This window comes from Hyperolius riggenbachi, chromosome 9, assembly GCF_040937935.1.
Source record: "Hyperolius riggenbachi isolate aHypRig1 chromosome 9, aHypRig1.pri, whole genome shotgun sequence".
Taxonomy (NCBI): domain Eukaryota; kingdom Metazoa; phylum Chordata; class Amphibia; order Anura; family Hyperoliidae; genus Hyperolius; species Hyperolius riggenbachi.
Window position 1 is genome coordinate 71,503,663 of NC_090654.1, and position 17,002 is coordinate 71,520,664.

The 17,002-nt window shown below is 46.0% G+C and overlaps 1 protein-coding gene across 4 annotated transcripts in view; it reads left to right on the forward strand.

Moving 5' to 3' along the window:
• Positions 1-17,002, forward strand: part of GRM2 (glutamate metabotropic receptor 2) — a 90,338-nt gene that overhangs the window by 51,280 nt on the left and 22,056 nt on the right. For all 4 annotated transcript variants that reach the window (XM_068253009.1, XM_068253008.1, XM_068253010.1 and 1 more), the window contains exons 4-5: positions 8,090-9,150; positions 10,778-10,946. In XM_068253009.1, coding sequence (XP_068109110.1) covers positions 8,090-9,150; positions 10,778-10,946 — 1,230 coding nt within the window. The remainder of the gene's footprint in view (positions 1-8,089; positions 9,151-10,777; positions 10,947-17,002) is intronic.

Below are 17,002 nucleotides of genomic sequence, written 5' to 3' on the forward strand. Positions count from 1 at the left end.
TAGTAGGTGGCCGCTGTATAGGTAGCCAGGGATAGGTGTAGCCAGTAGTAGGTGGCCGCAGTATAGGTAGCCAGGGATAGGTGTAGCCAGTAGTAGGTGGCCGCTGTATAGGTAGCCAGGGATAGATGTAGCCAGTAGTAGGTGGCCATAGTATAGGTAGCCAGGGATAGGTGTAGCCAGTAGTAGGTGGCTGCAGCATAGGTAGCCAGGGATGGGTGTAGCCAGTAGTAGGTGGCTGCAGCATAGGTAGCCAGGGATAGGTGTAGCCAGTAGTAGGTGGCCGCTGTATAGGTAGCCAGGGATAGGTGTAGCCAGTAGTAGGTGGCCGCAGTATAGGTAGCCAGGGATAGGTGTAGCCAGTAGTAGGTTGCCACAGTATAGGTAGCCAGGGATAGGTTTAGCCAGAAATAGGTGGCCGCAGTACAGGTAGCCAGGGATAGGTGTAGCCAGAAATAGGTGGCTGCAGTATAGGTAGCCAGGGATAGGTGTAGCCAGAAATAGGTGGCCGCAGTATAGGTAGCCAGGGAATTGTTCTAATGACTGCATCTGCTCAGATACTGATAAAGAATCGTACAAGGATTTGTAGACAGTCCCTATTCAGTATATGGCAGGCTCTTGTGTACAGCGCCCAGCCACCAACCTCTACCCCTCCCCAAGTGTTCTGTACTGTAGTGATGCTGGAGGAGTCTGCAGAGCCAGTTCTGCTCCATCAGAGATGGACAGCGTGAGTGTAATAAGCTGAGGCTGGGAGCACACTGTATGTCCGTTTTCTGTACGTGTTTTCTGCACACCATGTGTGTCTGTATGTGTGAAAACATGCAATTTTTATCACAGGAGCTAATGTAATTGATCGAGAAAATGCGTGCAGTGGTTTGCTGCGGTCTGTTCTGATCTGCATGGGGAAAACACATTCAAGTGTGCACTAGCCAATTGATTAACATTGGTTCTCCGGTTACCTGTGCAGAAAGTGAAGGGGGTAGGGGGGCCCCATCCAAAGTTTCGCAGGGGGGCCCAGTGACTTCTAGTTACGCCCCTGCTGGGCCCCCTTGCAAAAATTTGGATGGGGTCCCCCCCATAGGTGCCAAATAATCGTAATGGGGCAGCGTTTCACTATAAAATAATCGTAATGCGGCAATGTTTCACCATAAAATAATCGCAATGTGGGCAACATTTCAGCAGAGAATAACCGCAATGAGGGCAACATTTCACCAGAGAATAATCGCAATGAGGGCAACATTTCAGCAGAGAATAATCGCAATGAGGGCAACATTTCAGCAGAGAATAATCGCAATGAGGGCAACATTTCACCAGAGAATAATCGCAATGAGGGCAACATTTCACCAGAGAATAATCGCAATGAGGGCAACATTTCACCAGAGAATAATCGCAATGAGGGCAACATTTCACCAGAGAATAATCGCAATGAGGGCAACATTTCACCAGAGAATAATCGCAATGAGGGCAACATTTCACCAGAGAATAATCGCAATGAGGGCAACATTTCACCAGAGAATAATCGCAGTGAGGGCAACATTTCACCAGAGAATAATCGCAGTGAGGGCAACATTTCAGTAGCGAATAATCCCAATGAGTGCAACATTTCAGCAGAGAATAATCACAACGTGGGCAGTTTTTCAGCAGAAAATGTCCCCAGTTTAGGTAGTAGGTTTATAGGTGTCCCCAGTTAGATAGTAGCTAGGTATATAGGTGTCCCCAGTTAGATAGTAGGTACATAGGTGTCCCCAGTTAGACAGTAGGTACATAGGTGTCCCCAGTTAGACAGTAGGTACATAGGTGTCCCCAGTTAGACAGTAGGTACATAGGTGTCCCCAGTTAGACAGTAGGTACATAGGTGTCCCCAGTTAGACAGTAGGTACATAGGTGTCCCCAGTTAGACAGTAGGTACATAGGTGTCCCCAGTTAGACAGTAGGTACATAGGTGTCCCCAGTTAGATAGTAGGTACATAGGTGTCCCCAGTTAGATAGTAGGTAGGTATATAGGTGTCCCCAGTTTAGGTAGTAGGTATATAGGTGTCCCCAGTTAGATAGTAGGTATATAGGTGTCCCCAGTTAGATAGTAGGTATATAGGTGTCCCCAGTTAGATAGTAGGTAGGTATATAGGTGTCCCCAGTTAGATAGTAGGTAGGTATATAGGTGTCCCCAGTTAGATAGTAGGTAGGTATATAGGTGTCCCCAGTTAGATAGTAGGTAGGTATATAGGTGTCCCCAGTTAGATAGTAGGTAGGTATATAGGTGTCCCCAGTTAGATAGTAGGTAGGTATATAGGTGTCCCCAGTTAGATAGTAGGTAGGTATATAGGTGTCCCCAGTTAGACAGTAGGTATATAGGTGTCCCCAGTTAGACAGTAGGTATATAGGTGTCCCCAGTTAGACAGTAGGTATATAGGTGTCCCCAGTTAGACAGTAGGTATATAGGTGTCCCCAGTTAGACAGTAGGTATATAGGTGTCCCCAGTTAGACAGTAGGTATATAGGTGTCCCCAGTTAGACAGTAGGTATTTAGGTGTCCCCAGTTAGACAGTAGGTATTTAGGTGTCCCCAGTTTAGGTATAGGTAGTAGGTATATAGGTGTCCCCAGTTAGATAGTAGCTAGGTATATAGGCGTCCCCAGTTAGATAGTAGGTATATAGGTGTCTCCAGTTTAGGTAGTAGGTATATAGGTGTCCCCAGTTAGACAGTAGGTATATAGGTGTCCCCAGTTTAGGTATAGGTAGTAGGTATATAGGTGTCCCCAGTTAGATAGTAGGTATATAGCAGTCCACAGTTAGATAGTAGGTATATAGCAGTCCCCAGTTAGATAGTAGGTATATAGGTGTCCCCAGTTAGATAGTAGGTATATAGGTGTCCCCAGTTAGATAGTAGCTAGGTATATAGGTGTCCCCAGTTAGATAGTAGGTATATAGGTGTCCCCAGTTTAGGTAATAGGTATATAGGTGTCCCCAGTTAGATAGTAGGTATATAGGTGTCCCCAGTTAGTTAGATAGTAGGTATATAGGTGTCCCCAGTTTAGGTAGTAGTATCAGTGCTGCAGCTAGCTAAATCAGCTTACACCAGCAGTGAAAGGGTTACACACTAGAGACAGAGAGATGCTGGACTGTGTGATCAGGGCTGACATGTGACAGGCAGATAAGGCAAATTAAGTTGAGAGGAGGTGTCGTCTTACCATGGAGAGTGCCCGTGATGTTTGTGCAGCCAGTGTCCCTCTCCCCTTGAGCTTGATGAGGCAGGAGGCTGGGATTGAGGGAGAAAACCTGACGCTGCGCAGAAAAGCTGCAGACATCAGGCAAGACAGGGACCCTTGCAGAGTCATTTTAGAGGAGCTGCCTGCTAAGCTGTCAGGAAATGAATTATGCAGCTTCAGGTCGCACTTCCGACCCTGCCCGCCTGCAGTTCATTGGCCAGTGGTTTGCTCTGTCACACACTCACAGGCTCAGCCCCGCTGAAGAGGAGGTCGGGACTAAACCACTGCCAGGCATGGATGGGGAGGGCAGGTGCCAGCTGCAGCTACCCTGGGCTGGACCAGACTCGCCCCCAACCCCCCCCCCCCCCTCCCTTAAAAAAAAAATAATAATCCAGAGGTCCACTCCAGAGGACCAGAGGAAAAATTTTAAATACATTAAATAACACACCATATAGGAGGCCGCCCCCCCCTGAGGGGCCGCCCATGGCACCGGCCCACGGGTGCCTCTTAAGAGATACGGCCCTGGTTGGGAGCTATGTATATTTACTATGGTAACATATGGTAGGCTGCAAGTAAACAACGGTACTAATAATGCGTGCGTAATCACGGTAATGCACATTGCACTAATAGGGTAACGCACGCTGCTTCCCTGCTGCTGTCTCCACATGGCAATTTTCCATTGCTTCATGCATCAGGCACTAAATGACACTTTCTACAATTGGCATGTAACGCTCACAGGTAACCAATTTGAAGTCATAAAACTCCTGTGTGGCTGAGAAGAACACTTCTATGAGCAGGGAACAGGCAAAACATTGAGTAGTTCAAGGTTTATCTGTACGGGAGCTGAATACACATTCAAAAACTGCTGAGACAGTACAAATTTGAAACCTAGATTTTTAACCTTTAAGAAAAATAATACTATGAGATTCCAGGAAAGTCCTATTTAGGAATAGGACCTCTAAGGTTGTTTATCCCATCAGTTTATTTTCACCCCAGGTTTACTTTCAATCAGTGCTCCTATGACCCAAAGATAGTGATATCAGAATATCAGCCAAAGAGACAGACTAGAGGTGGCCATACATCACTCAATGGAAAAAAATGGGGTACCTGGATACCCTGCAGGGGAAAAAGAGAGATGCGAGAAAAAGAAAGGCGCTCAATGCTTTTGACTGATCTTATTTTTGGCACTTTTATTGGCCTGAGGAAATGGGCTGCGACCCGTGAAATGCGTTGCCTGTGCTCAATAAATCTTTTTGATATTTGTGACTATCTTCATTGAGGTAAGCCACCTCATCTTTATGTTTTAGTGATTTTAATCCAATTTTATATACTGTTCATCTGGGCGCCTCTTTTCGCTTTGATCACTCAATATTATGTCTAGATCGACCATCCAATTCAATAATTTTATCAAATAGGAAGAGAATCTGTGCTGCAACATGTCCACCTGATTGTTTTCTCTATCGACTTCGAGCCAAAATCGGTTGAATGTATCAATTAGGAATGCTGGAAAATCTCGGTTGCAAGGCAGTAACATGTGTTCGATATCAGGACAATTAATAAATCCTCCATCTGGTGTAAAGTGCCCCCCCTCCCCTTCCTCTTGCTTGTGTGCAGTGTTTTAAAGTCTCACCTATCCACCAGCATGACTCCTGTCCTCCTCCAGTGTCCGCCACCACCATAGGTGCAGGTACCATGTGACACTGGCGCATGTGTGATGTCACAGGACAATTTGCAATAGATTTCTAAAATCTATAATTGCAAATCTCTGGGCAGTGTGTTAGCAGGCAATATATCCCTCTCTGATTAGATTTGATCAAAGGGTTCTCTCTAATGGTGGATCTGGCCATACATTGAGTGATGTATCATTCCTCCCAACTGTTTGAGATGAGAAAGAGGGACACTTAGGCCACACCCCTGACACACCCACGATCACGCCCCCATCACACCCTTAGTCACGCATACCATGAAAATTTCATAAGAAAAATATGTTGTTTTATAATTTAAACCACACTGGTCCTTTCTATCCTGGTTCATTTTCCTTCATAGTAACATTTTAACATTTTAAGGAAGCCTATGACAGCCGATCGCTATGATTGGCTGGCTGTGGGGAGGGAGGGAAAATATTTAAAGAAACAGTAGTTTTTATTAGAAAAACAATAATAAAAATATTTATATAAAAAAAAAATGGGGGGAGCGATCAGACCCCACCAACAGAAAGCTCTGTTGGTGGGGAGGAAAGGGGGGGGGGAAATCACTTGTGTGCTGTGTTGTGCGGCCCTGCAGCTTGGCCTATTTTACTAAAAATGGCCTGGTCACTAGGGGGTTTAGCACTGCGGTCCTCAAGAGGTTAAAATGAGTGATATATCAATTTAAAGGATGGGAATAAAGTTTAGAGTCAATCAAACACATTTTTTGTAGATAAATATAGATATTTATATAGAAAGAGGGACAAAGTCCTAAAAAAATTCCATCGGAATGCAGATTTTTTTAAGCCAATCACAAGGAAGACCCTAGAAGAAGTTTAAAGTGAAAACAACAAGATTTCTGCATGAAAATCGGAATTTCTGCACCAATCAGAGGCTTAACAAAAACCAACCAACAGGATTTCTGCATGAAAACCAAACAATCCTACGTTACCAACTAGCTCCCTAGCTATCCCACCCATTTTGTATAGGTTCCATGGCTTACGCGACAACTGCGTCTCCAAACCAAACTTATAATGACCGCCGTGGAAACTTCTCTAGGTCCCATGGCTTACGCGACAACTCCTGCTGCTCCAAAACGAAATTATAATGACCACCGTGGAACCACCTCTAGGTCCTATAGCCTACGCGACAACTCCTGCTGCTCCAAACCGAAGTTATAATGACCGCCATGGAACCACCTCTAGGTCCCATGGCTTACGCGACAACTCCTGCTGCTCCAAACCGAAGTTATAATGACCGCCATGGAACCACCTCTAGGTCCCATAGCCTACTCGACAACTCCTGCTGCTCCAAACCAAACTTATAATGACCGTCGTGGAACCTCCTCTAGGTCCCATGGCTTACGCAACAACTCCTGCTGCTCCAAACCGAAAATTATAATGACCACCGTGGAACCACCTCTAGGTCCCAAAACCTACGTGACAACTACTGCTGCTCCAAACCAAACTTATAATGACCGCCGTGGAACCACCTCTAGGTCCTAAAACCTACGTGACAACTATTGCTGCTCCAAACCAAACTTATAATGACCGCCGTGGAACCACCTTTAGGTCCCATGGCTTACGCAACAACTCCTGCTGCTCCACACCATACTTATAATGACCGCAGTGGAACCACCTCCAGGTCCCATGGCTTACGCGACAACTCCTGCTGCTCCAAACCACACTTATAATGACCACCGTGGAACCACCTCTAGGTCCCATGGGTTACGCGACAACTCCTGCTGCAAAAAAAAAAAAAAATAACTGGTGGAACAGCCACTAGGTCCCATGGCCTACCATTTATCAAAAACAAGGTTTCAATTGAGATTACTGAAATGTTACCGCCGGAACAAAATTCCGCAAAATTCCGACGGAATGTAACGGTTATGGAATTTAGCGCTGACAGAATTCCGCGGAATCGGAAATTGCACTTTCCGATCATCCCTGGACCTCCCAGATGTGCAGGTCACTGTTAACCACACTACCATTCGCCCTACCTCTCAAGCCCGCTGTCTGGGTGTCACCCTGGACTCCGCACTCTCCTTTACTCCCCACATCCAAAACTTCACAAGGTCCTGCAACTTCCACCTTCGTAACATCTGTAAGATTCGCCCTTTCCTGACCTCTGCCACCACCAAACTCCTCATCCATGCCCTCATAATTTCCCGCCTTGACTACTGCAATGCCCTTCTGTCTAGTCTCCCTATGACCCGAATAGCCCCACTGCAGTCCATCATGAATGCGGCAGCCAGAATTATCCACTCCTCCCATCGCTCCACCAGGGCGGCTCCCTTCCGTGAATCCCTCCACTGGCTTCCTATCCAGTCCAGAATCAGATTCAAGATTTTGTGTCTGACCTACAAATACGTCCACAAAACCTGTCCAACCTACATTTCTGATCTTACTCAGAGATACACACCAAGCCACTCACTCCTCTCCTCCAATGAACTTCGCCTGACCGTCCCCCGCATCACCCAGTCACATGCACGCCTCCAAGATTTCTCAAGAGGCGCTCCAACACTATGGAACTCCCTACCTCCACCCATTAGGGCAGCCCCCTCCTTCAACACCTTCAAGAAGGCCCTCAAAACTCATCTTTTCACTCTGGCCTACCACCCCTCACAATTGCTCTAAACCCACAGCTGAACTCTGGTCCCCTACCTCTCGTGTCCCTACCTCTTCCTCTAGATTGTAAGCCTTTGGGCAAGGTCCTCCTCCTTTTGTGCCCTACCTGATCATGCACCTCCATTACTGTGCACCAATGCTATGCATTTGAGTGAACCTAACTTGCCTAATCTCCATTCTCCCATCCAGTGACTGACTAAGCATTACCTGGTACTCCTACTGTGCTGCATGATCTGGTCTTTCTTGTATTCCTGTATTGTCATATTGCTGTTTGTCACCCCTAAATACTGTCTGTAACTTAAATTAATGTCCAGTGCTGCGTAATATGTTGGCGCTTTATAAATACAATAAATAATAATAGTAATAATAATCCCTAGTAGCAGTGACAGTCTGATGCAATCTTAAAAATAAAATTGTAACAATAAAAACGACTCTTGTCTATACTACTAATGTTCTATTTATATTCCATACTACAAATACAATTCCTTATCTCATAAATGTATTTTCACTTCAGGTTCACTTTAAGTACCACAGATGTGTTATCTTGATTAATAACAACCTCTTTTCTCTCCCCAGCTCCATTCCCTCCTCCAGACACTTACAGCACTGTGCGATTTGATAAGTTTGGAGATGGAATTGGCCGCTACAATATCTTCAATTTCCAGAACACAGATGGGCGCTACCACTACAAGAAGGTTGGCTATTGGGCTGAAGAGCTGACACTCAACACAACCTTGATCCCCTGGGCCAGCTCTGTGCCTGTTTCCCAGTGCAGTGACCCCTGCAAGAAGAACGAGGTAAAGAGCATGCAGCCAGGAGATGTGTGCTGCTGGATCTGTATCCCGTGTCAACCCCATGAGTACCTGCTGGATGAATTCACCTGCAAGGATTGTGGCCTTGGCTACTGGCCCAATGAGGACTTAAAGGACTGTTTTGAGTTGCCTCAGGAGTACATTCGCTGGAGTGACGCCTGGGCACTTGGCCCAGTCTGCCTGTCTTGCTTGGGACTGATTTCCACCCTCTTTGTGTTTTGGATATTCATCCAGAATAATAACACCCCAATTGTGAAGGCATCTGGACGTGAACTGTGCTACATACTGTTGAGCGGTGTGCTCCTTTGCTACGCAATGACCTTTATATTCATTGCTAAGCCCTCCACCAGTGTCTGCACCCTTAGACGTCTCGGCCTTGGCACATCCTTCGCAATTTGTTATTCAGCCCTGCTCACAAAGACCAATCGAATTGCCAGAATTTTCAGTGGTGCCCGTGATGGTGTCCAAAGGCCGCGGTTCATAAGCCCAGCTTCTCAAGTAGGCATCTGTCTGGTTCTTATCTCCTTCCAGTTCCTAGTGGTATTGGTCTGGTTGCTTGTGGAGCCAGCTGGGACTCGTAAGGACACTGCTCCGGATAAGAGATATGTGGTGACCCTGAAGTGTAGCAGTGGGGACGGGAGTATGCTGGTGTCACTGTCGTATAATGTGCTTCTGGTCCTACTCTGCACGCTGTATGCGTTTAAAACACGAAAGTGTCCAGAGAACTTCAATGAGGCCAAATTCATTGGCTTCACAATGTACACTACTTGTATCATCTGGCTGGCATTTCTGCCCATCTTCTATGTGACCTCCAGTGACTACAGGGTAAGAATAAAGAGAGGGAAAAACTGGCAACACACACCACACAAGGGTCCTGTGTTACATGTAACATGCACATGAGTTTATTCACTTGAATTATAGAGCAACATGGTGTGTGAACAATAGCTAAAGAAACTAGAGAGATATTGTAACGATTGGTGTCAGCAATAACAGTTGTCTGGTTATTAAGTGATCTGCAGTATCACCAATAATCCAGACACTATACCTGATTATGTGGTGATCTGCAGAATCACCAATAATGCAAGTATAGCAGGCAACTAAAATGATAGCTAATAGCACAGTATAGTGATTGGTGCAACAGTAATACTGATAGGTTCAGCTATACCTCACCAGAGGAGCTGGAGGGCACTAACAGTACAGAGCCCCTCACCAGAGTCAATGGCCCTCTGGTGAGAGTAGAGTGGTCAGACTAATCGATTTGGCAACAGACAGACAGATGCAGTACAAAATCGGAAGGCAAAGACAAGAAGGTTAAACAGGCAGAGTCGGCAGCAAGATCAGATGGGCAAAAGTACAGAATCACTGAGCGGAAGAGTAGTCAGAACGAGCCAGAGTCATACACAGATAATATACAGTCTTTCAAGTTAGATAATTAAGCTATCAAAGGTCTGAGTGCTAACACGAAGTATTCGCAACAGCAGACAACGTGCGAGTGATTCAGCTAGGCTTATGAAGCAGAGGAGACCTCTCCGGCACGCCCCCTCCTATCAGCCAATGAGGAGCGGCGAGCGTCTTCTCTGACGTCACATGACCGGCCGGTCAGCTGACGCGCCTCCTCCCCGCATAAAGGTCCTGTCTGTGCGCGCGCGCACGCGACAATGTGAACCTATGTGCGGCTGACAGACCCGTCCTCGGCGTGCTAGACGCCCGAGACACGGATAGATTGCTAGGCAGGGAGCTGGAGGCAGCTGCGGTGGTAGCGCTGTTCACCGCAGCTGCCTCTCAATCGATTGTTACAGATATTAAATCGTTTTTTTAACTTTCTTTAAATAGTGGAGGAGCTGGACCAGTAAGCTGTAAAAAAAAGGTGGCAGTGTGCACCTTGTCAGTTAGTGGAGGAGGAAGCGGTTTTGGATCAGTCAAACTCTGCATGTGGTGACAATGTGTGTCTTGTCAGATATTGCAGGAGGAAGCTGTTCTGGATCAGTAAACTCTGTATATGGTGACAGTGTGCCCCTTGCCAGATAGTTGAGGAGGAAGCAGTGTTGGAGCAGTAAGTTGTATACACTGTGACAGAGTGTATCCTGCAAAATAGCGAAGAAGAAGGCTGTGCTGGAGCAGTAAGCTGTAGATACAGTATAGTGATGGTGTGCCCCTTGTCAGGTAGTGGAGGAGGTAGCAGTGTAGGATCAGTAAAGTGAGTACAAGATGACAGTGTGCCCCTCGTCAGATGTGGAAGAGGACGCAGTTCTGGATAAGTAAACTAAGGTGACATTGTTTGCTTAGAATCATAAGAAAACTTGTGGCAGTTTAACAGACCATTTATTTATATAGATCTTTGGACAGATACATAAATATGAGAGAGACAGTTATAGAGTAGAGAGACTCAGGGAGACAGCTGGGGTCTATATCTCATCTTCTAATTTATTTTCTTTCTCGTTCTTCCATTCAGGTTCAGACCACCACGCTGTGTGTCTCGGTCAGTCTCAGTGGCTCAGTGGTCCTGGGATGTCTCTTCACACCAAAAATTCACATCATCATGTTCCAGCCACAGAAAAATGTCACCAGTCACCGCAGTGCCACCAACCGGTTCAGTGCCACCGCAGCAGGTGGATCCCACAGTGAGTATGAGCCGAGAATGTTCCAGGGGACCTGTAAGACAAGTAGGGGTGGAGGAAATAGCCCTGTGATTTAATTTGTCATCAGGGCACAACTAGACTTCACAAGAACATTTCTGATGGACTTGTTGTTTTATCCCTACTATCCCTTCAATCTGGAATTTTGTGTTGCTGGTTCTTGCTGTTCTGCATACTCTGGCCCATATGCAATTCATTTTTTCACTTGAGTTTTCTCCAAGGAGATCATTTTCAACTTCTTTTTAAAATAATGTTTTGTAATTTAAAAACAATAAAAAAGTAGGTGAAAAGGTACTATCAAAAGTATTTTTTGTGTGCTGGTGGCTTTAAAAGGCCTTTTATTGACAATGTGTGAAAATATCACCTAGAAGAAACCTCAGGATAAAAAGTTAATTGCATATGGGCAGTATGTAATGCTGCGCTTTTACCACTGGTGGTCTGCAGTCTGCTGCATTACTGATAATAGCATCCTTTAACATGAGCTTACACCACAGGTGTCGAACTCAAGACCTGGAGGGCCAGATCCATGCCAGTGTTTAAGATGGACTGAGAAAGAGAGGAATGTGCTCTACCTGATGGACCACACCTTTCCTGATTCAGACCCATCAATTAATTTGAGCTGTATCAAAAATGTGTGAGGACCTCTGCCCTTGAAGGACCGGTTTGACATCCCTGGCTTACACTAATCCATTGAATAGTGGCGTTAGGGTGTCTATCACATTGTTTACACAAAAACATGTGGGATGGAGATCAATGGAGAATATGATTATTCCTTCAAGCCTATCCCTGATTTTTTTTAAATCCATAGGCTTAGTGAATAAACCCCATAGTCTGCTATTTGGTGGGAGACATTGGGTATATCCGGTGGATGAACTTCAGCAGGTGGACTCCAGGAACCAGAAGGAAAAGAACAGAAAGAGATTATCAGGAGTGACAATATAGTGTACTATTTAAATCAGTGGGATAACATGAATAACAAAAATGCTATTTACAAAACTGGGTTGGTGGAAAGGTGGCCACAGTAACGAATGTGGAGAATTCCGTGTTCACGCAAAATATCACAGGTCTTCTTTTATAGTGTTGATAGTCTCTCTCTGGGTAAAAAAAATGTAAAGAAAATTTTAATCACGTTTCGTGCGAAGAGTCCATGGCGTTCTTCCTACATCCACCAGTATTTTAATCTGAGGAAGCGGGGAAAAGTATTCTTTGCGGTGGCACTGCTTCAGTTGGATGCCGGGTGGTGCCTCTAGTAGTGAAATATTGGTAATTTAAATTACCAGTATTTTACAATGCACTAACTGGCACCCATTCTCACGTGAACACTCCCTCGTGCCTTAACCGAATTCCCACACTAAGGGCTTGATTCACTAAGACAAATAGCATGCCTTATGAGAGTTAACACGCCTTATCCAAGTTAACATGCCTTATCAGAGTAGTATAGCGAGCGCTATTAACTTATGCCTGCTAGTGGGCAATGACGAGAGCTCCACTCATCCTACCCTTAAGCCCAATCAATTTAAAGGACATTATCCCGCACTTTGATTGGCCCAGTAGGCTGCCTGTCACGTTACAGGAAATTTGACAGGCAGCCCATTGAGCCAATTTTGATGTCTATTTACATTGTACATCGCTGCGATCTATGGCAGCGCTGTACTGGGGACAGCCGTGACACTCGGCTGTCCCCCTGGGAGGCTCAGAGAGCGATTGGCTCTCGTAGGCTGATGTCTATGAGAGCCGATCGCTGTGATTGGCTGGCGGGGGGAGGGAGGGGGGAAAAAAGGTAAATTGAATTTTAAAAAAACACAAATAAATGTATAAACAAGTAAACAAATGCCAGCAGGGATCACAGCCCACCAACAGAAATCTCTGTTGGTGGGCAGAAAAGGGGGGGGGGGGGTGTAATCACTTGTGTGCTGACTTGCACAGCTCTGCAGTGAGCACTTAAAGCTGCAGAACTCTAATTAGTAAAAAAACAGCCTGGTCACTAGGGGGGTGTAAGCCTATGGTCCTGAACTGGTTAGGGATGTACACCCACATCTAATTTCAGTTGGCCAATGACTGGACAATTTTACCACTTCCATTCAGCATGAGGAGCATAGTATTCCAATTCTGTTGGCCCTCTTACTACAGAATTGGATGTGTGTACGCACCCTCGGCAGTACAATGTTAACCCCTCCCCCAAATCTGTGTGCAAAGGAAAACAATTCACAGATTTTGTAATGTTGGGGTTGTCCTTCCATGGGCAGCAGTGCTCTTCCTATTCCATGTGCTGCCCCCTCTTCCATGTGTAACATCCTTGTACTGCAGCCCCTTTTTTCATGGCCATCAGCTTCCCTTTTTCATGTGTTACTTCCTATTTGCAGCCTTCTCTTTCATATGTAGCAACCCTTATTTCACATCCAGGGGCCCCATTAGACTGCAGCTACACAAGGCCTGGGTCTTTGTGGCCTTTCCTGAAATCTGGCCCTGCATATACTGTACATATACTAATGAGCACACAACAATTGTGTTTTAATGAATAGGCAACAGGATATATTTGTGGTCCATGTTCGCCTGGAGTTTCAGTAAAGTGGAAGTTTTAGCCATATCAGCAGTGGTAAGAGTGACCCTCTAGGTTAATATTTTCAACAGCATGGCATTCAGAAAGCAGTAAAACCATCTCAGTTGCGATGTCATAAACCTGTCACCGGAACTGGCCAATTACACAGTGATCTGTGGTCCTCGGAGATATTAACGTGCGCAACAAGCTCAGATACAGCCGCTGAGCTGCAATGTGTCACTGGGAATGCTTTGAAATGTTGGCAGCTATGTTTATTGCCATGTCTCGCATTTGGGTAGTGAAATTTTTCTAAATAACTCAAGTATTCCTTCTTCGACCAGTGACAGCAGCTGACAATATCAGTGGGGGAGGGGAGACAGACCAGCACAACTGGAGAGAATGGTGGGGGGGGGAGAAGGGGGTTCAGCTTTGAGATGAATGTGATTTGAGGCTTATAATAATTGCGAGAGAGGAAAAGAGGAAAGGGTGAATCGTGAGTCATTCCATGCGATCAAGAGGAAAATGCTGGGCCTTCCCCAGGGGGTTCTGGGGGATCTGCAGATAGTGTCAGCGGTCTAGAGATACAGAGGAAATCAGAATGAGAGACTGACAGATTTACACTGTCAACAGTTTCAGCCTGCAATACTTATCGAGGAGTTGTTCACCCAGCCATTAGCATCCTATCCAGAGACGTGTCTGCAGCATTTATTATTATTATTATCATTTAATGTTTATATAGCACTGACGTCTTCCCCAGCACTTTACATAGTATGTACAGTATATTTTTCATGCCTCTCAACTTTTTGAGATATAAAAGAGAGACACTAAAAGGATACCAGAGCCCAAAGCATTAGGCGTAACAGGGGGAGCAGGCATGAATGGGGAGCTGTCCTGATGGCCACCGCTCCACCCGTTCTCCTCTGCCCCCCCCCCCCCCTTTTCATACTTAAAGCCACTCCGGCAGCCTCTTCCAGGTCACTGAAATCGGACATCACTGAGCCTGCGCTGGCCCGGCTGCGCGCGTCCTACAGTGTGCGACCGCGGCAGGGAGCGCTCTGCGCATGGCGTAATTATGAGGTCATGCACATGATGCTCTGCTATCCTTTAAGCCCCACCCCCACCACACCTCTTATCACGGCCCCATCACTCTCTAATAATGCCTCCGGCATACCGCTAGTCATGCATACCATAAATATTTCATAAGAAAAAATTTTGTTTTATAATTCAAACCACACTGGTCCTTTTTATCCTGGTTTATTTTCCTTCATATTAAAGCTAATGTCAATAAAGAAAAGAAAAAAAGGCAAGCTTCGTCGAATACTGCTCTGTGCTGCCGTGGGAAGCTTTGGAAATCTTCAGGAGCCCAAGTGCTCCCGAAGATGGCCAGCTCTGTACTGTACATGCATAAGTGCACCAGAGAGCTCACTAGTGCAGGCGCAGTATGGAGAGCCACCCGTCTTATGGGAGCACTTGGGTTCCCGAAGACTTCTAAAGCTTCCCACGGCAGCACAGAGCAGTATTCGACCGATCGGTTGGCTACTGCTAGCGGGGGTGATAGCGCTGGAAAGAGGGGTCTGTGAGAGGAGCAGGAAGGCTCTATAGGACGGACTGTGGGCCTTCCCTCTCCATAGGTACTGTATTTTTTGGACTATAAGACTCACTTTTTCTCCCCCAAAAGTGGGGAATAAAATGTCACTGCGTCTTATAGTCCAAATGCAGGGAGTTCCTGACTTGTGAACTCCTGCCAATACAAACCTCCAACCCGCCGCAATGTTGGGGACTCTCTGTACTGTGCCCATACAGAGGAGGACACGAGGACAAACGGAGGACACAGGGGGACACAAAGGGGCATAGGGACCACACAAAAGGGGCATAGAGGAGGATACAAGGAGGACAGAGGCGGACACAGGAGGACACAAGGGGGACGACACAGGGAGATATGAGGTACAAAGGGGCATGGGGTACAAAGGGGCATAGATAAGGACACAAGGGGGACATAAAGGGGCATGGAGTAGGACACAAGGAGGACAGAGGTGGACACAAGGAGGACACAGGGAGACACGATGTACAAGGGGGCATGAGGTACAAAAGGGACATAATCCACAAGATGCCCACCATGGATGCACCAGGTTTAGTATATATATTTTCCCCTCTGGTTTTTGTCCTCTAAACCTAGGTGCGTCTTATGGTCAGGAGCGTCTTATAGTCCAAAAAATATGGTAAGTATCTGGGTTTTTGTTTTTTTGCGTGTCTCTGTTTCCCATTTCCCTGTGTCCGTGCTAAAAAACCATCTGTGCATGTGCGCGCAGTTCAGCTGGCTCTAACAGCTCTACGTGCAAAGTAGGAGGAGGATGGGGGGGGGATGTGTGCGCGGTGCGTTTTTTTTTAAGGCGAGTCACTGCGGAGGTCGCGCCCAGAGCCTAGTGCCCGTTTTTAAACCTTAGGCCTAGTTTAAAAATAATGGTGATAACATTTAGAGTTAAATAAGCATCTTTCAGTAGAACAATAGATTTACATAGATCTGTACATCAATCCTGAAAGAAGGACAAATGAGGAAGAAATAGGGACAGAGGGACAGGTGGATTGGGTTCCCAAAGAGAGACTGTTGACAACTGTTGTTGTCCAAAAACGGGACAGTTGGGAGCTATGTATTTTTGTCACTAGCTGTCCCTCAGAGGGGTTCACAATCTAATCCCTACCATAATAGTTAATGAATCTGGTTGTCAGTCTTACTATTTAACAGTTACCGTAAGTAATTGACTTAACTGGGAAATCAAACTGCTGTATGTTTTCATTATGTGTGAACAGTCATACAATGATCAACCTAAACATTATTCCACCCAGGGCCGGATTTACCATTAAGTACAGTAGGCACGTGTCTACAGGCACCTTATGTGGTAAAAGCGCCTCCCCCTCTGTGAATGACCCATCCTCCCTCCCGATGCAGAGATACCGCCGCGCTTCTTTCCCATTATACTCCGCTCTCCTCCTCCCCTTCGCAGGTTTATGGGACAGCAGGTCCATGCAGCGCACTTGAGCTGTGCCAATGGGTGGGCGGGCCTAGCTGGGAGGGAATAGGTTTCTTCCATGCCGCTTCTTCCTATAACTTTCACAGCGCCAGGGTGCTTCAGTCTAAGCCCCACCTCCACACGGTTAGAATTACTCCCAGCTCCGGATACAGACAACTTACTGGACCCGTGAAGTTCCGCCCCTTCCGTTAATTCCCGCCTCCATACGGATGCAGGGATTCCAAGCTCTGGACGTATACCAGAGTACAGCTGTAGTAGTACACGGTTCAGCTGTAAGTTTTGGATTCAACTTCTGCACTTCTTTGTACCACCTGCTCTTTCTCCTTTCTTTCTCAATATGTAGATGCTTTACATTTTAAAAAGTCACCTGTTTAAAAGGGTGCAGAATAGCAGTAGAAGAATATTGATAAATTTACAGATATTCTACTACATTTATGTAATAAGATATTGGTAATATTTACCAATGTATTACT